The sequence below is a fragment of the Sarcophilus harrisii genome, chromosome 2, assembly GCF_902635505.1.
Source record: "Sarcophilus harrisii chromosome 2, mSarHar1.11, whole genome shotgun sequence".
NCBI lineage: Eukaryota > Metazoa > Chordata > Mammalia > Dasyuromorphia > Dasyuridae > Sarcophilus > Sarcophilus harrisii.
The window spans coordinates 516,415,180-516,437,944 of NC_045427.1; the positions used below are offsets into that span (position 1 = coordinate 516,415,180).

At 38.0% G+C, this 22,765-nt stretch overlaps 1 protein-coding gene across 2 annotated transcripts in view; it reads right to left on the reverse strand.

Annotated features, from left to right (window-relative positions):
• Positions 1-22,765, reverse strand: part of CORO2B (coronin 2B) — a 230,773-nt gene that overhangs the window by 14,005 nt on the left and 194,003 nt on the right. For both annotated transcript variants that reach the window (XM_031955316.1, XM_023498304.2), the window contains exons 4-7: positions 9,813-9,962; positions 5,731-5,895; positions 4,170-4,286; positions 2,227-2,331 (exon numbers count right to left, since the gene is read on the reverse strand). In XM_031955316.1, the coding sequence (XP_031811176.1) occupies positions 2,227-2,331; positions 4,170-4,286; positions 5,731-5,895; positions 9,813-9,962 (537 nt within the window). The remainder of the gene's footprint in view (positions 1-2,226; positions 2,332-4,169; positions 4,287-5,730; positions 5,896-9,812; positions 9,963-22,765) is intronic.

Genomic DNA, 22,765 nt, shown 5'->3' on the forward strand with positions numbered 1-22,765 from the left:
CACCCCCATTCCATCCCCATGCAGCCCCTGGGTTCAAATCTTAAATCCCCTATTTGCTATTTGTATGACTTACATGAGTCATAAGATCTATTCTCTGGGCCCCAGTTTATAAGTAAAATGAAATAGTTGGAATAAATGGTCTCTAGGTCTTTTTCTGATCCTATGGAAAGCGTAATCCTCACTGTCACTAGTTATTTGTGCCTTAGTGAGAGCAAGTTTTAAATCCTTTTCTGAGAGCAGGATTTGAGTGAGGAATAAGGGAGAGAATGTGAAGATGGTGATGGGAGTGAGGGTGCTAGGAGCACAGTGAAAAGAGAAAGAGAAAAGAACAGGGATGCTAGAGGCTATTAAAAACAAACAATTTTACAAGAGTTAGCTGTGTCCTTTATTGATGAAGGGACATTTTCCTTGGGAAGGTCAGGATTCTCCCCATTAGCTTTTTGTGGGGAGATATAAGTGATGAGAATATCTGACCCTCTAAGCCATAGCTTACTTTCCAAAGAATAGGCAAATCCTGCTTGTACAAAGGTGCTTCCAAATTGCTAATAATCTGATAGGATTTCCTTTAGGATAGGAGTGTGTGAAGAGACTGTGGGGCTCAGAACAGGTTGACTATCCCCTGCTTCAAGGTAGCCCAGCCAGAGAAATCTTGTCTCTGATCCTCTGCCCTCATTTGTGACAGAGCCTGGGAACTTGGAGATCACCCAGGAGATGATTAGAAGGGTGTGCTCTTCTCCTCAGGCTAAATAGTTTGAACAGGTCTGTACCACTCACTTGGTAATTAAATATGTAATACCTCATAATAATTCTCTGACTGTTTTACTTGGACCAAACATTATTTGTCTTTTTATGGTCATTTCTCCAATAAGATTGGAAGGTTTCTGAGGGCAGGTCTTGTGTATTATATTCTTCCTCAGGACCTAGCATAGGGCCTTGCATTGAAACAACTTAAATGAAGTCATGCTCTTCTGACATTTGGAGTTAGAACACTTGGGTTCCTAAGTCCTTGTCCTTTATCTCTCAAAGAAGGAACCTATTCCTCTTTGGTTTGTTGAAGGCAAAGCCCAAATATACACAACAGAGACCACCAATCAGAATGTCTCCCATCATTTAAGTATCAAGGCTAGGAAGTTATTATGTCTTGACCTGTCTCCCAACCTTATTGATCCAGTTTCCCTTAATCCTTTGCAAATTACAATAAATAAAAATAGCCTCAACCTTCCCTGTCTCATAGTCCTACCTTGCAAATAAAGCTGGAATTAAATTTATGCTTATGTTTAGCACCTATCTTCTTCCAGGACTTGTTTCCTCCTGATTTCTAGGAAGTTTTATGCTGGCAAATGTCTAATAACTAGATCTCCAGAAAAAATCACTTATATGTAACATATTATAGGTTTAATTTGCATTATTATTATTATTTTTCCATCTTTTTCTTCTGTCTAGACTATCAGCAAAAGAATAAATCATGACTTCTTTTTTTTTTTGTTTGGTTTTTAGAGTTTGCCTATTTCCAAGTTATAAATATTCCCACTTATTTAATAGTCAACCTTTTTTTTCAAGTTTGAGGTGGTTCTAACCCACCCTTTCTTTTAGTCCCTTAGGGAAGAGAAGAATCCAGATGAGTTGATGTAGCTAGAATTCTGAGTGAGCTCAGGACATTTCAAGGTATAGATATACAGCCCTGGTGCTGGGGAAAAGCAAATATTCTCCTTCATTTAGCATCTAGAACTCAGATTGAGAGCCCCTTTGGGGCTCTCCTGGTAACTAATTTATCACAGTACCTGAAATCCTCCTTGAAATGCTGTTTGCTTTGGGGTAACCAATTGCATCTCCAGGTTGCTGCTGAGGTGTGACTGAGGAGCCACCTAAACTAAAAATACTTCCTAAGTCTTTCTCTGATGTCTGAATTCTGCTCCTTCAAGAAGATATCTTTGGGTTAAGCACTGCCTTCTCAGGCAGGTCCTCTTTCGAATTTACTTCTCTCTCACAAGGAATAACTTAGTATGAATGAGTTTATCAAAGAACAAAGTTAGGAGAGTTTAGATGTTGATACTTTAAAAGAAGACGGGTACCGGTGTGGTGGCTAAAATACTGAAGGCAAAATTCATTGGTGGAGGAGAGCTTGCACTCCTGGTGAAGTCCCTGCTTGGTAGCAGGCAATGGGACCTTCAGTCTCCTCACAAGATCAAGTACATCTCACTTATTGTGGCTTTCTAAGGATATTACCTTTCCTGCCAAATACAGCATGTGTGTATCAGCATCATAGAAGGGAAACAGGAGTCCAGAAAGACCATCTATCTCTTCTTCGATTAGAGGCATAGCTAGATCTTCCTGTATAGAAGGAGGTAGCATTAGCTGGTGTTCCAGATATCTCTGCACTCATCCATCAATCTAACCATTCATTCATCCATCTATTCAACAATATTTCCGCAGGTAATATCATATCAATATATCATATCAAGTTAGACATTAGTGAAAATAGAGAGTTTAGATAATCCCTGCCTCTGGAGAGGCAGAAAAGAGATAAATAGAGGTAACTAATATACAATATTCTATGGAAAATCCATTAAAAAGTTGCAAAAAAAAATGCTAAGGGAGATTCAAGGAAGAAGGTCATTAACTATAGGTGGAGCAAAGAAGAAAGGCTTTAAAGAAGATGTGGCACACTGGAAATGCTATAAAATCCATTGCTGTTGCCCACCTTGCTTGTGCTAGGGGACACAGGGCAAATTTACTATACAGATCTATCCCTGCATTGATTCTCTTACCTAGCCCCTATCATAGAATGCTGTCATTTAGTCCAATTCCCTCATTTTCCATGAGGGGCAACCGAAACCCATGTGACTTTGGGTGAATTGTCCAAGTCATATAGCTAATTAGGGGGCAGTGTTTAAAGAAAAAAGTGCTGAGTTTAGAGTTGAGAGTGATCTGGACTCCAATGTCTCCTTAGATACTTATTAGCTATCTAACTCACACTTACTGACCTCATCTACAAAACAAGTTATTTCACAGAGTTATCATAAACTCAAATGAGATGATTTATATAGAGCACTTTGTATACCTTAAAGTGCTGCAAATATTAGTTAATGAAGCCCTAAAATTCAGATCTCTAGCTGCCTAGGCTGGCCCTCTCTCCACCATGTTGAATTCCATTGTGTTCTTTGGGGGGCCTCCAAACTGCCCTGTCTTTAGCCTATGTCATTCTCTCCATGCTTTCCTGCTTCCCAGATCTCAGCATGGCTCAAAGAAATCCATAGCACACTCAGATCCAGCCCCACTTGCCTCCAGGACCCAATGAGAAGAAAGTATTTGTGCTAATTGTGGAAGGCAGAAATGAGCAGTGTATCTCCAAGAGCACGAAAAATATGGCAGTGTAGTAAAAAATACAGCACTGAGAGAAAGAAGACCTGGGTATAGACTATTTGACTCCTACTGATGCTCCAGAAGATGAGGGACAGGGGATGCCAATTTCCCTAGATCCTTCAACCTTCATGAGGTCAACCAGCAGAACAAGTTAGAGATATATAGCTAAATGACCTTAAACCCTAAAGAGGAACTCTTGTTTCTGTGAAAAGAGCACTGTGTTTTGGACTAAGCGTGGAAACGCTGGATCAACCAGAAATGTGTTCATTTCTATTAGCTATTCTCAAGGAAATTTCTGGGTTAGCCCCATCTTGGATTTTTCATTCCCCCATCTCTGTTGTACAATTAGATCCCAGTTTAGGGTCAGGTAAAAAAATCATCAGTAAGAAGATCTGAGTGTGGGTCTATAATTACATTATAAAGTCAAACTACTTTTTTAAAAAATTATTTATCATTTCATATTATCCATACCTCTTTCTTCATTGGGTTCCTGTATATCATTTGAGAATTAAATTGGATTCTTGATCATTTTGGATCTGATCATTCTTCTCTATATTATAAATGTTAGCCTGACATCTTATTCTAGCATAGCCATCTTCCTCAGCCTTCCTTGGACTTCTCATACCATGTGGCACCCATTTCACAGAAGTGATAACTGAGGCCCAGACCACCCAACACTTTATCAGAAGCTCAAAGTCCCCAGAACCCAGAAGTTACAGTTCTGAGCCATGCACTCCATTTTTCCTGAGCAGATAAGGTGGGGGCATAGAAGGAAGAATCCAGAAGCCCAAAGGGAACCTACTGACCTGGTCCCAGAGGGCAATTTGCCTGGTGTTCCACCTGGAAACGCCTGTTGTGAGGAGCCTCTTCATGTTGCCAAGGAATACCACCCGATTTACTCTGTGGTTCTTACAACTGGCTTCCTGAAGAGGAGGGAGGAGCAGGGAGATAAAGAGAAAGACTAGAGGCAACTGAGTTACCCACAGAGTCATGGGACCTCCATCCCTATGTGCTAGTGGCTCAGTAGTGGCTTAGGAAGGTGGGAGGGTGGCTGGAGGAGGGAGGGTCATCATGCAATGAGGGCACAGTGCTCCCTCCAATGAAGCGACAATGCAAAGTGGGTAGGACAGATCCTCCCCTCTTCCCATCCCATCTCTACTTCTCTCTGGAGCTCCATGTTTCCTAGGATCCTCAGATAGGAGTTTTCGAGTTGGAAGGGACCTCAGAAACTGTCTAATCACATCTATTTTACTGATGAGGAAACCAGAGACATTAAGTGAGTTGCCCAGGATCACAAAGGAAATTATTGGGAAAGCTGGGTTTCAATCTCAGGTCCTCTTGCTTCAATCTAGGCTCTTTTTATTATATCATTTTACAAATGAGGAAACTAAGCCTTGGAAAACCTTCACCTGACTACTTTTTCCTTTATCGTATTGATACTTAAATATTTCTAAGATCTGTGATTACCTCAGTGTAAATGTGTCCTCCATAAAGGAAGATTACAACCTTTCTAAGATTGACGTGGTACTTAGTAGGTGATAAATAATTGCTGGTTGATTGATAGACAAAGTTGTTTTTGTCAAAGTATCCATCGCTAGCCTAGTGATAGGCAGTTGGCCAGCTGAGGGCCTTTCCAAAAGGCAGGATCAGCCAGGGGTTTGCATTTCTTTGGCATAGCCTTTGAGAACATAAGGTCATTTCGGTATCATGTTAAGTAATAGATTTAGGACGTAAGGATTAAACATGTGTCTACCCCCCATTTTTTAGAGGTAAGAGAGAAGCTTGGTGGAAGGAGGGAGGCTAAGGAGTTCCTGCCCTGACCTACATCTTTAGGAATGACCCTGGCCACCCCAGATATTGCTTTCAGAGAATGAGAACACTCTTGTATAGAGCCTAATCATTTAGTAGGTTCTCCAGATATTTTCTGATTGAGTGGATAAGGTCTGCCAAAAATACTGCAGCCTGCAAGGAAGGAAGCTAGCCTCTGAAGGCAATGTCTATACTAAGCCTCAAGAATTAGGCCAGAGAAATTCTGTTTAGGGTTATGAGGGAGTTGGTGTGTGTGTGTGTGTGTGTGTGTGTGTGTGTGTGTGTGTGTGTGTGTGAAAAATCTATACTATACTGATCTACAGACTGCACACTTGTGGGTACATCTAACTAGTGCCCTCCCGTATCTGGGATGAGTTATATGCCAACCCAGAATGATTTGGAGCATATCCCATCAGTTAAATCTGTCCCAGCTAGCGGGAAGGGAGGGGAAAAGGAGAGTAGGGATAGATCAGTCAGAGTTCACCTTCCTCTCCCCTGTATCCCTCCCATATCATCCAGGGTCACGAAGCTAATTTTGAGCAGGGTAGAGCTCAGCACCTGGAGCACTCGGCCAGAACGGGGCTCAATCACCCTCAGCTTCTTGTCCTTGCAGGTGGTGGATAGCAGGCTGCCATCTGTGTTGAAGGACATGCAAAGGATCACATCTGTGTGGCAGTCAATCATTTTCACCGGCTCCCCAATATCCAGGTTCCAGATGAGAACCTGTAGGGAGTGATAGATAAGAAAGACAGACAGGAATGGAAGTTAGGCTCCTGATCCTGCTGATTTTGAGGAACCAAATAGCAATAATTATTGTGATTATAGAAATAAAAAAATAATAATGATACCTTGTGACACATGTAATAATACATATACATATAATATCATTTGCTTTCTATACTTTCCAAAGCACCTTCACATCCATTATTTAATTTAATTCTCAAACCCTCTTGTGAGATAGGCAGAGAAAGTTATTATTATCCCCATGTTGCAGATGGTGAAATTGAGGCTTAGGCAGATTAATAGGGTATAATTAAGGTCATAAAACAAGTTGGTGATGAAAATGGAAGTAGAAATCATATCTCCTGATTCTTACACTACTGTTCTATTATATTCTCTATATTACAAGTTCTTAATCAGGATCCACAGTCCTTCCTGAATCCATAGATAGATTTCAGAGGGGTTCATAAAGTTGGATGGGGAAAAAAATTTACATCTCTATTTCAATATACTGGCTTCTTTTGTAGGTAAGAGGGAAGAAGGAATGAAGGAAGGAAGGAAGGAAGGAAGGAAGGAAGGAAGGAAGGAAGGAAGGAAGGAAGGAAGGAAGGAAGGAGGGAAAGGAAGGAAGGAAGGAAGACATCAAGTATTTATTTTGTGGTTGTTCACTTGTTTCAATCATATCTGACTCCACATGATCCCATTTGGGGGTTTTCTTGGCAAAACTACTGGAACTGGTTTGCCATTTCCTCCTCCAGCTCATTTTCTAGATGAGAAATCTAAGGCAAACAAGGCTAAGTGGCTTGCCTGGAGTTACACAGCTACTAAGTGTCTGAGGCCAGATTTGAATCCATGAAGACGAGTCTTGCTGATTCCAAGTCTAATGCTCTATCCACCCAGCTGTGCCAAAGAAGTGCTTATTAAATGCCTATTATATGCCAGGTATTATACTTTACAAATATTATCTCATTTGATCCAAACAACAGCTTTGGGAGGAAGGTACTATTATTATTTCTATTTTTCAGTTGAGGAAATTAAAGCAAACAGAGGTAAAATGGCTTATTAGCTATGTCACTTAGTTCAGGGTCATACAGCTAGGAAATATCCATGACTAGGTTGGAACTTAGGTGTCCCTTTCTCCAAGTCCAGCATTTCATTCCTGTGCTTGTTGTATTCCTAAGTATTTTATTTCATTCTTTTAGAAACATCATTCATAGGATTTATTGCCAAAAGGGTCCATGACACAAAATAGGTTAAGAACCCCTACCCTAGGTAAAAGCTCAACTTGGTCAACTAAGCAGCCCAGGACTGCAGAACCTGGGACTTGTATTGCTAGGCTGCATACCTTTGGGTACTGAATGGAAGGACTTCAAGGTGCTAAGGGACCCCAGAATCTCCACTATTAAATCTCCCTGTGTTCCTCCAACTTTTGATAGCAGAACTTTTGAGTGGGGCCATCCACTATTGCCCACATTCCCACCTCTGGAGAGTTCTAATGGTTAAGAAGTCTTTTCTTCCATCAAGCCTATCTACCTTTGCAACTTCCACCTATTGTTCCTAATACTTCCATCTGAGGTTAATAAGTAGCTCTTCTTCCTCCCATCCCAAGTGCCCTTGAATTCAGTTATCATGATCTTTCTTTTCAAGCTTTCTCTTCCTGCTCCAAACATCCCTCATTCCTACAGCTGATACTTATGGGACATGACCATGTAACCTATTTTCATCAAGTTGATCACACTTTCTTTAGACACTGCTGCTCTTGAATGCCCTTCCTAAAATGCTGCATTCAGAACTGTCTGAAATGTTTCAAATGTGGATTGGCTGAGACTGAGCAGAGTGGGAATATCCCCTCCTCAGTCCCCTTTCTTAAAATGGCCCAAGATCATTTAGCTGTTCTTGGTTTCCATATTAGACATTTGACTCACATTGAGCTCACAGTCCACTAAATAACACTAAATAAAAGTCCCCTCCCCAGACTCCCTGCCCCAAATCTTTTTCAGAGTAACTGATTTCTGGCTATGCCCCCTTATCTTGTACTTGTAAAAAAAAAATATATATATATATATTTAAAACTCATGGATAGCTTTCCATTTATCCATATTACAAACTTACTTTATTAGATTCAAACCACCAGTCTAGACTGTGATCTAGAACTTTTGGGGTCCTCATCATCATCCAATAAGCTATCCTTTTTAATCTCTTTAAAAATGTTTATTTTATTCTGAACTTAAGAGATAAAACAAGTATTTCTATAACATACTAGAATAGAAAAAAGGTGATCACACATGAAACTGCAAATCCATTAAGTACAACTTGCTATTCCTTCTAAATATATAACAAAATTTTCCTTTTATTCTTCTTTCCTTGCCTGAAGCATAGAGATGGCTACCATTAAACACAAATATGTATATATGTAAAATCAATCTGGACATACTTCTATTTATCAATGTTCTTTCTAAATTCAGATGGTGTTGCTTTGGTGGGTCCTTTGTAGTTAATTTGGGTATTTATTATTGTCAAAATGACTTTGTTGTCCTAAGTTGTTTCTAAAAGAATATTGCGGTTACTGTATACAATGTTTTCTTGGTTCTGCTCATTTTGCTCTTTATTATTTCACACAAGTCAATCCATGTTTTTCTAAGATCATCAAGCTTATCATTTCTAATAGCACAGCAATATCCCATCATGATCACATACCACAATTAGTTTAGCTATTCCTCAATTGATGGATATCCTTGCAATTTCTAACTCTTTGCCACCACAAAGAGAGCTAATTTCTTCTCTTTTCTCCATTCTCAAGAGCTGTGGGTCCTATAATCTATAATAAACACCAGTGCCCTCCTGTTGCCCCCAGAATTAAATATAAAATGCTGTTTGGCACTCAAGCCCTTTATGACCTAAGTCCCTTCTACTTTTCCAGTCTTCTTATACCTTACTCCCCAACATGTACTCTGATCCAATGGGACACTAGTCTTCTGTTCCACAAATCAGATGCCTCTGGGTATTTTTTTCTGGTTGAGTTACATGCCTATAATGTTCTCTCTTCTCTTCATCTCCAAAGTCCCAACTAAAAATCTCATCTTCTACAAGAAGCCTTTCTCAAATTTAATTCTAGTTCCTTCCCTCTGCTAATTCCCCCTCTCTCATTTATCCTGCATATTGTTTGTTTGTAGTTATCTATTTGTTCTTTTTCCCATTTGACTGTAAGCTTCTTGAGAGCAGGGAATGTCTTTTTGCCTTTTTTTTTGGATCCCAACATGCTTAGCATCCTTTCTTTTTTTCTTTTTTTTTTTTAAACAAGGAAAGAGTTAATGCCTGGGCTGGGAATGGGGGGGAAAGCAAATAAACAAAGAAAATCTATATTGGGCACATGCTGGATTTCCATATCCACCAACTATGTTGATTTGTTAAATTTGTTTCTAAATTTTAAAAAAATTTAACTCCTTGTGAGCATCTTCAAGGCAACCGACTCAGCTCCTGGTCCTGAAACTATAATTAGTTAATTGTGACATATACTTTAACATATTTAACATATATTGGTCTACCTGCCATATGGGGGAGGGGGTGGGAGGAAGGAAGGGGAAAAGTGGAACAAAAGGTTTTGCAATTGTCAATGCTGAAAAATTACCCATGCATATATTTTATAAATAAAAAGCTATAATAAAAAATATATAAATTAATTAGTTGTGAGACCTCTTAAAGAGATTATTCCTCTCTTTAGGGCTCAATTTCCCCAACTAGAAAATGGGGAGAAATAACACTTGTCCTGCCTACTTCACAAAGGGGTTGTGAGAATTACCTGAGAAAATGTATGTAGTGGGCTTTTTAAGTTTTATTGTGATATTATAGATATAATAAAAGATTTCCTCCCACTCCTCATCAGTTCTAAGAAGGCCTGTTCCAGGAGGGGACATGCTCACCTTGTAGTCATAGCCAGCACTAAACAGGATGTTGTTGGTGGTCGGATGCCACTCCACAAGCCCCACTCTCCTGCTGTGTCCATAAAGTTCTAGGATCGCCTCGGTCATGTTCCGCTTTAAGCCACCCTCTGGGATCTCCCATATTCGTACCTGGAGAGAGATGATGAAGGAAGGAAGCAAACAAGCAGTTATTAAGCATCTATAATATTCCAAGCACTTTACAAACAATTGCATTTGATACTACTATTACTATCCCCATTTTACAGTTGAGGCAATTGAGGTAGATAAAGGTAAAATATCAAAGCAGGTATAATGGCTAGCAAATGTCCAAAACTGAATTTGAATTCAGGTCTTCCTGACTCCAGCCCAGTGCTCTATCTATTATACCTGTTAGTCACCTATTTTGAAGGAGACAAGGACCTATTATTGTTAGTGGTGAATGAGCAGTGGTCTGACCTGCTACTTACTCCTGGAAAGAGAAAAGCACTAGAAACAGTGGTAGCTATTGCTGCTGAAGCAATAACTCTGGAAACAGAAAAACTGGGTTGAAATCTTTCCTCTGTGGCTTATGATTTGCAAATCACTTATGACAAGTCACCCATGCCCTCATTTTCCTCATCTGTAAAAGGGTCGTAGATAGTTTCTATGATCCCTTTCAGATCTAGATCTATGATTCTATCAATATCACCCCCTGCCCCATTTCCCTCTCCCTTTGCACTAAAACCCAATAGAGGCTGCATTTGGTTTTTCAAAAATATTCTCCTCCTCTGTGAAGCCAGCCTAATACCACTGGCTGACAGCCCAGCATGTGCAGAATTCTGCCCAGAATTCTCTATTTAGTGGAAGACAATGTGGGAAGGGATGAGGAATGTATATGTGGAGGGGGAGAGATTGCAGAAAAAGAACTGATTCCAGGATCTAATTAGTTTGGTTTATATATTTACTAGTTGGGGAGCCTTGTTCCATAATGTTCCCCCCCAAAAGTTAGTTCATTTTATTTGGGCTTTTACCTGCATGTCAACAAGATTTTTGTCAATTGCTAAACATGGCCGGATACAAAGGTTAAAAAAAGTTCCTGCCCTCAAAGAGCCTATATTCCAATAAAAGAGACAATATGTAAATAATTAACTAAATACAAGATACAAACAGAGGAGATAGAAGGTACCCTCTAAGGGGAAGTGTTGGTCAAAAGGGATCAGAGGATTTGAAACTGAAATAACCTCAGAGATTATCTTTTTGATCTTATTTTATAAATGAGGGAACTGGGGTCTAGAACATCCCACATCACTCTTCCAAGGTCACTCAATTAAATATAAATACAAAATACACTGTGTTCCTCTCCCTGTTCTCACTTTTCTGTTTCCTGTCCCCCATGTGTTCTTGAACTATGCTGGCCAGTGGGCAAATTCTCATTACTAAAAAAATTGCTGTACATAGAAATCTGCTGACTTACTCACTTACATAAAAAGAGAACTGCCTCCAAATATCAAAAAGCCAGGATTCTAACTTACTTCTTCTTATCCCTCATTCCACCATATTATGGCATAGTTGCCCTGCCTCCTTTGTACAAGTGTAAACATCAAATGAAATTATGTGTAGGAGTTTTGTCTTGCAAAGGTAAAAGGTGAGGATGATAGCCTAATTGGGGGGTAGAGACTTAAATATATATGAATAAAATTTAGGAACAATAAGAAATTCACAGGCTTTCCATAAATCTCTTTCAACTATTTTCTTCTTTAGTGAACATACACTATATACACACTCACACATAGTACACTATGTAACCCTGGAGAAGCCACTTAGTCTCAATGTACCTCAAATAACTTTCTGTGAATCTATATTTCCACTGGACTCAAATGGTTTTGAAGAGAAGAGTGAGACTGATGACTTTGCACAGGCTTCTTTCATTTAAATCTCATTCACTTACAAGTCATGACATTACCTTCCTGATGTTATGGTTTTCTTTGAGAATGAAGGATGATGATCTGGGAACCCAATTGTGACCAATTCCAGTTAGACAGTGCCTGCTCCTTCCTTCCTTCCTTCCTTAAGTCTTTAATTACACAACTGCAGAAGTGGGTGACTATAGAATCACCCTTGGAGCACAAAAGCAGTCTTATACTCCCTATCTGAAAGCACAAGTACCTCCCCTGTTTCCCCATTGATTGAGTACTAAGGGTACTATCTAGAATTCCTAATCCCTCCATGTGAGTATGAACCTCCACCTTTGATTACACCATTACATCTTCCCTCAGCATTCACCTTATTTGGACATAGTTCAGCCATTCCCCTGATTCCTTATTGGTGGAATACTACAAAGATTACAGACTCTCTCTCAGGGGTCCTCAAACTACGGCCTGCGGGCCAGATGCAGCAGCTGAGGACAATTATCCCCCTCATCCAGGGCTATGAAGTTTCTTTATTTAAAGGCCCACAAAACACTGTTTTTGTTTTTACTACAGTCCGGCCCTCCAATAGTCTGAGGGACAGTGAACTGGTCCCCTATTTAAAAAGTTTGAGGACCCCTGCAAGTCTATTCTCCCTCCATATCTCCACTCCAATTACATCATTACTTCTTTCCCCCACTTTAGTGTAAGTCTTTAGTTATATCTTCCTTTATCAGTTAAGTCCCCACTTCTGATTATATTTTATATTTTGCAAGTCTGAGTCTCCACACCTGATTATATTCTCCCTCCATTAGTTTTGTTTTCTTCATTTCTGAGGTTTTAATTTCATTTTTCTGATTTAAGTCCAGTCCAATCCTCACTTGGTCATTGTTTATGATGTTTTGGCTCTGAGCAATTAGCAATTGTTTGTATTCTTGGCCAGAAAACCTGAGGGTCTACTCCTTCTAAACTGATTTTTGGTTTCTCTCTCTCTCTCTCTCTCTCTCTCTGTGTGTGTGTGTGTGTGTGTGTTTCTCTCTTTCTCTCTCTCTCTTTCTTTTTCTTCCTTTCCTTCCTTTCCTTCCTTCCTTCCTTCCTTCCTTCCTTCCTTCCTTCCTTCTTTCCTTCCTTCCTTCCTTCCTTCCTTCCATCCCTCCTTCCCTCTTTCCCGTCTTTCTTTCTTTCTTTTTATTAGGTAAAAAAGGGACATTCTTTGCCTCATTTCTTATCTACTCTTAATCACTAAAAGAGCATTGCCTCAAACACACTGAGACCTGTCAAAAACCTTAGCTTAAAAAGGCCAAGGTCATCTCCAGATGGCCCTGAAGGAGAAAATGAGTCTGGTGACTTTGCACAGCCCTCCCTCACTTAAAGCCATACCTGGAACTCCCCATGGCTCACAAAAGCACAGATCCTTCAGGCATCATAACCAGAATACAACCTCAATTAAGCAGATTGAAACCCTCAATTTAATAGAAATATTTGCATTCACTGGATTTTAAAATATCTATTAATAGCTTTTGTTTTTACATCATGTAAATTTTCCTCTATATTCCTCTTCTCCACCCTCCCCATCCCAGAAAAGGAACAATCAACATACCAAAAAACAAAAACAAAAACAAAAATCCAAAACCTCACAATATATACAACATATATACCTATGACAAGCCCCAAACTCTAAAGCTCATTAAAGGAGAGATTCTCCTTGAGAGATTCAAGGGTCTCTGTGAGACCTACCTCAGGGAACCAAGATAAAGTGGTTTATCTTGGTGGGACTAGTTGAAGTAATCTCATTTAGCTAGAGATCCAGCTTTCTATTGACCCCTATTGTTGGCTCAAAACCACCCCAGTAAGTGATCTCAGCTAGGCCTGGGGGCAGTGACAGCATTGAGGGAATCTCATTCAATTGAAACTTCTGTCTCAGATTTCTTTATAAAAACAGCAATTTGGGATTACTAATGGACCTAATTGCTAAGGACCTAATATACCATGCCAAAAAAACTCTCTCTCTTCCTGGCATAGCAGCAACCTCTGCCTGCTGAAATGATATTCTCTTTCAGCGTTACCCTCTCTTCACTCTCTCACCTAAGACTTTATACCTCTCTGTCAGGATTTCTCTACTAGAAACTTTACTTCTCTGCTGGGACCTTGCCACTAAGGAATTCAGTTTTTCTATTCATGCATAGCAAAGGATGATTTCCCAATGCCAATAATAAACTTTTTTTTATCAGTCTAGCTTTTTGGGATTCCTTTACGAAGGACCTCTGTACTACCAAAAGGGGGTTCCCACAACTCCTTACCTTGCACCAAATCCCAAGGGGATTTAGGGGAGCCAAACCTCTTCATTTGGTTCCCTGAACCCCGAACCTGCCACTAACCTCATCTAACTCCCTGACCACCAGGAACCCTAATCTCATCACTTATGGACTGTCTCCTCCCTACTCACCTTTGCAAAGAAGTTGAGGGAGATCATCTTCTCAAATCTCTTCTTAGGGCCATATATTTCTTTTTTTCTAATTTTGAAACATTCATTTTCAGTATTTTGTGGTTGTTTTTCTTTCTACTGTATTAACTGTATATAGAGGGGTGAGGGGCTTTTTTGCCTATTTACTTCATTTTTGCTTTAGTTCATATACATTTTTCTACATGTCTCAGAATCCCACCATGTTTGTTATTTCTTATAGCACAGCAATACTCCATTATATTCATATACCCCAATATCTTTAGCTATTCCCCAAATAATAGATATTTTGTTTCCATGTCTTTGCTATCACAAAACACATACCTATCTATAGATGTCTATAGATGAGTCAAAAGCCATTTTATTTGCATAATTCCAAATTGCATTACAAAATGGTTGTAGTGTAGAGCTGTAATGTACAGCTCTAGCAATAAGCATAATATACCTGTCTTTCCACAATCCCTCCAACAATGACCCTTGTCTTTTGTCTTCTTTGCTAATTTAGTGGCATGAGATAATAAAACCTCAGGATAGTTTTGATTCACATTTTTATTTTTATTAATTTCCTTTATGTTATTAATTATCTTTAATACATTGTTTCTTATTAATAAATAATTATTAATATTTCCTTTGGCTATCTTTATCTTATACTTCTTTTGACCATTTAAAACTATTCAGGAATGGTTTTTGGTCTTATGTATTTCATTTGGCCACATATTTTGGATAACATCCTCTTATCCAATAGATTTGATAAAAATAATTCCCTTTTGACTTAAACTGCTTCTTTTCCTATCCTAGAGACATTAATTGTGCTTGTGCAAAAGTGTCTCAATTTCATGTAATCAAAATCTATTTTATTATTTATATTTCTTTATCCCTTGTTAGCATAAGAATTCATCTCTACCCATAACTGTGAAATGCACTTCTCTTCTAATTTTTTGTGTATAATATTTGATATTTCAAGAACCCAATTTGAGATCCCAAATTAATCAGATATATTAGCATCCTTCTACTTATAAAAATATCTTTTTATTGTAAGCTTAAACACCAATAAACAGGAATGTTTTGAAATATAAATTTCAAAAAAAAACAACAAACCAGAAAAGAAGATTTATATATGAAATTATAACAGAACTCCTCTATATATCCATGGCCCATTCTGAACTTCCTTCTGTTCTCCTTTGCATATGTTTAAATATTTCCTTGATTGTGTTTTATTTCTGGGGCATGACTATATCACTATCTTTTAATTCTTCCCTCCAACAAAACACTCCATTCTTCCTCCCCTTTTCTTAATCTTTTCCTCACATTATTTCCAACTCACATTACCCTGCTATTGAGAGAAGGGGGGGAAAGGAGGGAAGGGAAAGAAAATGCAATTCAATAAAATGATTTTTGTGATTTTTCTTTCTTTCCAAGCTTGTTTTAAAGGAAAAGGAGAAAAAGGAAGAGATCAAGAAGAGCAGAATCAAATGTGAGCAAGACCAGAATCTAGAGACTTCTTTTTCTCATACCCTTCCAAGTAAAGTTTTCAATGAGGCTTTTAAATATGTCAGTGCTGATGGGGAATTCTGAAAAGAATAATCTCTACTTTGAACACAGAAAGTAATGATCTTGAGAGGCTCTGCTTACTAAAGGGAAACTGTTATCAAAAGAAAAACAAGGCATGATCAGCCTTCCCTGGACAATTTTTTTTTTTAAAGAAATAAGAACTATCTAAATATCCCCCACCAATCTACTCTGAATTCTAAAAAGACAAACCAAATTATAGTAAATTAAAGGCATTTTTAATGGTAGGCCAGTAGTTTCACTGATGTACAAAACTGCCAATGGAGAAACTCCCTCTAGAAATACTGATGGATAACATTTCCACAACTTATAGTCTCAGAGAGTTGCTTGCCATGCTCATGGTAGGTGCCTTGGCCAGTATCCCACAACCAGTGTTTTAGGCCACCGAAGCCTGTTCTTTATTACACTACTCTGCCTCTCTAATTTAAAACTTACCTAAAGCTTATTACAGTTAACACAAAGATCTTTAGCCTTCAATAAAAGGCATGATATAATAGAATTGTTTGGCTTTTTTTTTTAATTGTACTCTAAAGTTGAGTACTGTACACTGGAACTTTTGTTCAAATTAACATATACCAGATTTTTGAGTTCATTTTATAGAATCCAGAGTATAATTTTACCATTTTAAATGTAATTATTTAAAGTTATTCTGTTATTTCCAAGTACTTTATGGTAGTTATTTTGGCTTCTCTAACATTGTTGGACATAGCTATGATTTATGTTGTGCTGAGTCCTTGGCCAGGAACATAACTCTCACAAGAATAACATTTTCCCTATGGTAAAATAGGCTTTCCTTTATGATGCGGTTTCCAGGAACATGAGAGTGGGTACGTGAAGATACAAAACTGCTTCTACCCATGGAGGTCACCATTTTCGATGACTTAAAACAAATCCTGAAGGAACAAAAAGAGAATGATTGATTTGTCTCTGGTTACATTGCTTTGGGAAATGTCAGAGACAGGATTTGAATCCAGCTCTCACTGATAGGAAATCCAGCAACTCTTCACTGCTCCATTATGCTTCTTTTCTAAAACACACATTTCCTAAAACACAGAGGGGACTGAATAAATTCCTAGGAGGTGAGAGATGGAGATCAGTGTGGGTTGGAACAGCTTCATGGTGAGCCAAAAAGTGGGCAGAGATGGGATTGGCAAGCCAATGGGTGGGGATTTAAAAAAGAAGAACAATAAGATATGGGGTCAGAAAGCTGCCATTTGTATTCATGGGACAGTGAGGAGCCCAGGCTGGCTAGAGTGAAGTATGTACTGGGGAAAATAATATGAGATAGCACTGGATATGTCAGGTGGGGCCAGAATGAATTGGGCTTTGGGTAACAAAACAGGGTGATAAAGAGGCTTCAGTGAGGAGCTACTGAAAGTTTCTGAGCTGGGGAATGACGTACTGCCAGAAATGATCTTAGCTCATTGTGCTTTTCTCATTATCTTCCATTCTACAGTAATGTTATTGTCAATGCATTGTATTAAATTGCATATTTGGCGGTCACTCTGCCCTTGCTGGATTGCAAACTCCTGTCTTGCTTCTCTGTATATTTCCTCAAGTATTCTTCACTCACTGTGAACATTTAATAAATGCTTGTTGAATGAATAATAAAAATTGGATTTTTGCTCAATGTTTTATATTGTTTTTCAATTCATGATTGGAATATGTGCAATAAATGCAAAGCTTGTCCCATTCCCATTCTGATTGCTCAAATGGAAGAACTACTTGTTTCTGAAGAATTAGGTAAGGGGGATAGGCCTATGATGATTCTGTCTACTTGATTAGATTGTAAGAAGATTCTTGAAGACAAGATTATATCCTATTCTTTTCTATGTCTCCTAGCACAATGCCCTGTAAATATTTCTTTCAGCATTCTTGAAATCATTTGAATAAAGTAGATAAAGTTGGTCTGGGATACTGTAAATAAGATTGGTTTGAAAGAGAAAGACAGAAACAGGAACAGGTAGATTTAACCAAGGGGCTAAGCACAATGGGCAAGATAATTGAACTTGGTCCAGGAGGCCAATTTAATCACCATGGTTCTGGGTTAAGGCAATCCTTAAATCCTTATTCTGAAGAAGTGTTTGGGTAACCTAAGTAATTGGTATAAAAGAGTTAAAGTTAATAAATGGTTGAACAAAATCTTCACAGGAAGGTTTTCGCAGTCCTCTTAGATACCAGTGTTTTCCTCTCTAAGGTTACCTTTCATCTATTCCATGACTTGCATGTTAACTATTTGTAGGTACAGCTAGATGGTGCAGTGGCTAGAGCACCAACCCCTGGAGTCAGGAGGACCTGAGTTCAAATTAGGTCTTGGATACTTGATACTTACTAGCTATGTGGTTCTGGGCAAGTCACTTAACCCTAATTGCCTCAACAAAAACCAAAACCAAAACCAACTAAACAAAAAATACTATTTGTATACATTAGAATGTAAGTTCTTTTAGGGCGGAAACTGGTTTTGCTTTTCCAATGAATTATCAGTGTTTAGCAGAGTGCTTGGCATTTTACAAACTTAAGACATGCTTGTTGGTTAATTGAAATGTAGCAGAGTTCCTTACAACCCATCAGAAGAGTAAATGGTAAGAGATGGTTTAATTAATTAAAATCAATTTAAAAATTGGTTAAGTATGTTCTAGATGCTAGGTACTTTATGCTGGGGATGAAAAGGCAAAAACAATCCTTGCCCTCAAGGAACTCATAAGACAACATGTAAATTATCATATAAATATGCTACGTACAGAGCAGGAGAGAGGTTAACTCAAAAAAAGCTTTTTTTTGCTATCTAATCAGAAGGGCTCAAACCTTCCTGCTCATCCCTGCCCTATCTGGCCAACTCCTCTGGATGTAAATGACTTTAACGGGTGCCTGGCTAGGATCTGTCACTCTAATTACCAACTGATAGGGGCAATTCCTTGTTCTATTCTTGTGCTAGTACCTAGCACAAGAGTCTCCTGAGGACATGCTCGGGTTACTGTCTCAGGAATCCCAACAAGCTCCCACCAATCATTGTTCTCTTACATCAAGGATAGATGGACATTGTTCAACAATATACTATTTGAATGCAACCTACTTTTCCACCCCCACCCCACCTCCCATCTGGTAATTGACATTTCAGCCCAGTTGGCTTACTCTCTGTCCCCTATTTTTCTCCTGATTTCTTTGGATTCTGAATATTGGCTCCTCAACTTGACCCTTGGGCTTGAAATCTCTTCCCTCCACCCCATACCTTACTCATGTTTCCTCAGATTCTTTGACTTCCCACCTCAAATTTCTCTTAAAATTTGGTCAGGATCCTCTGCATTTGTCACTTTCTATTTTATATTAGAATTACATATGAGCTTGTCTTATAATTCCTTCCTTTCCTTTCCCAAACCTATGATTTTATCAGTGTTGGGAATTCCAGGTAGGGAAGCTGCCATTACCACAAGAGCTACATGAGTAATAACGGTAAAAATACCAATAACTAAAATTTATATTGTTTACAAAGTGGTACATGTGAAACTTGCAACAACCTCACAGGTTGACATTATTATTATTCCCACTTTTCAGGTGAGGAACTGAGTCTCAGAGGTGAAGGCATTTGCTCTAGTGAATGTCTGAGGGAGTATTTGAACTCCTATTCTTCACTCAAAATCTCCTATTCTATTTAGTAAGAAATTTACCAAAAGCAGGTCAGTCACATTTTGGCAACCAGTAGTCTTAAAGTTGCCTGGGAAAACTGAAAAATTATGTAAATTGCCCAGGATCACATGACCAGTATGTAGGAGAGGCAGGACTAGAATCCACATCTTCCTGAATGCTTTGACCAAGATGAGCTTTCTATCCACTGTATAATAGTAGCTCTCTTGCCCTCATTTTTCCTATTAAATTTTAAACTTCTTGAGAGTAGGTGCTTACTAACTGAGAAGATGAAAAGTATAATACAAGGTTCTTATAGTTTATGATTTAAAAAATTAGCTAGCTTCTTATAAGGTAAAAATCTCTCGATTCTTACCGAATAAAAATGTGAAGGAAGGTGGCCTAGGATTATCATATTTTAAACATATATTACAAAGAGGTAATCCTTAAAACAATCTGATATTAGCTAAGAAATAGAGTGATCATCATTACAATAGATTAGGTACACAATACACAGTACTAAATGATCATAATAATTTAGTGTTTGATAAATTCAAGCTTTGGGGGAAAGAATTCACTACTTGACAAAAATTGCTAGGAAAACTAGAAAACTAGCAGAAATTAGCCATAGATCAACATCTCACATTGAATACTAAGATAAGGGTCAAAATGGGCACATGATATAAAGGATAATATCATAAGCAAATTAGGGGAGCATGTACATTTTATCTGTCAGATCTAAGGATAAAGGAAGAGTGATAAACAAAAGATAGAGAGGTAGTTCACAGGAAGTATAATGGATAATTTTGATTCCATTAAATTTAAAAGCTTTTGTATAAATAAAACTAAGACTGCCAAAATTAGAAGGAAAGCAGGAAATTGGGGGATATATATATATATATATATATACATATAAAAACTATATATATATATATATATATATATATATATGGAACTAAGTCAAATCTATTTTTTTTAAATAAGAGAGAGCTATTCTCCAGCTGATAATGGTCAAAGGATATGAATAGGAAGTTTTCAGATGAAATAAATGATATCAATAGTCAAATAAAATGCTTTAAAACACTAATAATTAGAGAAATACAAAATTGAAACCACTCTGAAGTACAACCTTATACCTATCAAATTAGCTAACAAGACAAAAAAAAATGTCAAGTACTGGAAGGAATGTGGAAAAACAGGAACACTAATGCCCCGTTAGTAAAGTTGTGAACTGGTCCTACCATTCTGGAGAACATTTTGGAACTATGGGCTAAAGGCTATAAAACTATGAATACCTTTTGACTCAGCAATGCCACTACTAGGTATATAATATACCAAAGAGATCAAAGAAAAGGGAAAAAGACCTATATGTACAAAAACATATATAGCAGCTCATCTTTTTTCTGTGTGTGTGGTGGCAAAGAATTAGAAGTTGAGAAAATACCCATTAATTGGGGAATGGTTGAACACATTATATATACTTTATGATTGTAATAAAATACTATTGTGCTATAAGTAATGATGAAAGGGTGGGGAGATTTGAGAAGATATATATGAACTGATACAAAGTGAAGTGAACAGAACCAGGAAAACATTGTATGTGGTAACAATATTTGTAATGATGATTAACTCTAAAAGATGTAACTATTTTTATCAAGACAATGATTCAAGATAACTTCAAAGGACTTAAGATGAAAAAAGCTATCCACATCCAGAGGGAGAACCGATAAACTCTGAGTGCAAAATGAAGCATACTTTTCCTACTTTCTTTATTTTTCTTGCTTTAAAAAAAAACTGGTAACATGGTTAATATTGAAATGTTTTACATGTTTTACATATATAATGGATAGTATATTGCTTGTCTTTTCAATGGATGGGGAAGGGGATGGAAGAAGGGCATTTGAAACTCAAAAATTTTTTAAAAGAAGGTTAAATGGAAAGGAAGGAAGGAAGGAAGGAAACAAGAAAGGAAAGAAGGAAGGAAGGAAGAGAGGGAGGGAGGGAAGGAGGAAGAAAGGAAGAGAGGGAGGGAGGGAAGGAGAGAAGGAAAGTTTCTAAAGAACCAGCTTTCCACGAGGCAAAGGAAATCCCTCTTTCCAGAGTTCTCCAAGAGCAGAATTTGAATCAAACTAAACACCTTCAGCCTTTTAGCCCCTCTCCTCTCTATCTTGAACACCTTCCTTCCTCCCCTGAGAAAATCATTCCTATTGTCTGAAATTTTTAGACGCCCAAATGAGCTAGCTACAAAAATCTCAAAGAACAGACTTATGACTGTGAGGAAATCACAAATTTTGATGAGATTACTTCTTAGATTACCTTCAGTTTTCTTGGTATATTTCTTGTATGTTCATAGTTGCCTGTGTGTTAGCTTTCTCATGAGCATGTTAGCTCCTTGAAGGCTCCTTGTCTTTCTTTGTATAGTCATTACTTAGTACAGTGCTTGGTTCTTAGAAAGCCTCTACTAAGTACTGGCTGACTTGACAAGATGACTTGAATCTAAGTTTTCTCCTTTATATAATAGGGATTGTAGCAATACCTATAAAGGTTGTTCCAAGGATTAAATGACATATTGTATTTAAAGTGTTTTTACAAATTCAAATATGAATTTATATATAAAACTGAAGATAGATCCATTCCCTTTAAAGGGGGGAGGCACTTGATTTAGTTTATCCCTTCACCTTACAAATAAAAATATTAGCTGTTGTTATTGTTATTAATTGTCAGATATAAGCTGATAGCTCTCTATTCAATCCCCACCAGATATTAAAAATCACCCTTTTTGGAAGGCAAGACAATGGTTTTTCTCAACAGCTTTATCTGTCTGCCTCTTTGCTTCCCTCATTCTTATATCACGAGAGACAGGAATGGACACACAGGAAGGAGCTGGCCAAACCTTTTTCCTATAATGAAGCAAGGTTCTCAACTAAATCATCCTTTTATTTCAGTCCTCATCAAAAGATAAAATGGATTTTCAGTTGAAACATAGAAATCCTTATGGCTCCTAGAATCCAATGAAAGAGGCTGATGGAACTCAGAGAAATAGGTGGGTTTAAATGTTCCTGGATTTAGGAGTAGAGAACTCATAATTTTCAAAAATCAGGCTAGGCACCCCTTGAAGGCAATTTTCCCTACTGGTTCTTTCTTGGGTTGTGGGAAGTAGCAGGGATATCATACTTAGGGTTGGCCTGCTGACTCTGAAGATAGAGGTGGGGCCTAGCTTAAATCCTCTCCCTGAATTTCCTGTGTACTTATGACAATGTATAAATAGACCTCAATAGCTTAAGCATCTGGACAGAATCAGGGTTAAGCGAAGAAGCAGGGTGAGGGACAGAAGCAATTCCTAAGGTCAGTGGAGCTGAAGAAGTTCCCTCTTTTTTAACTCTGATTTAGAAGAACCTTAGTGGAGGCAATACTTT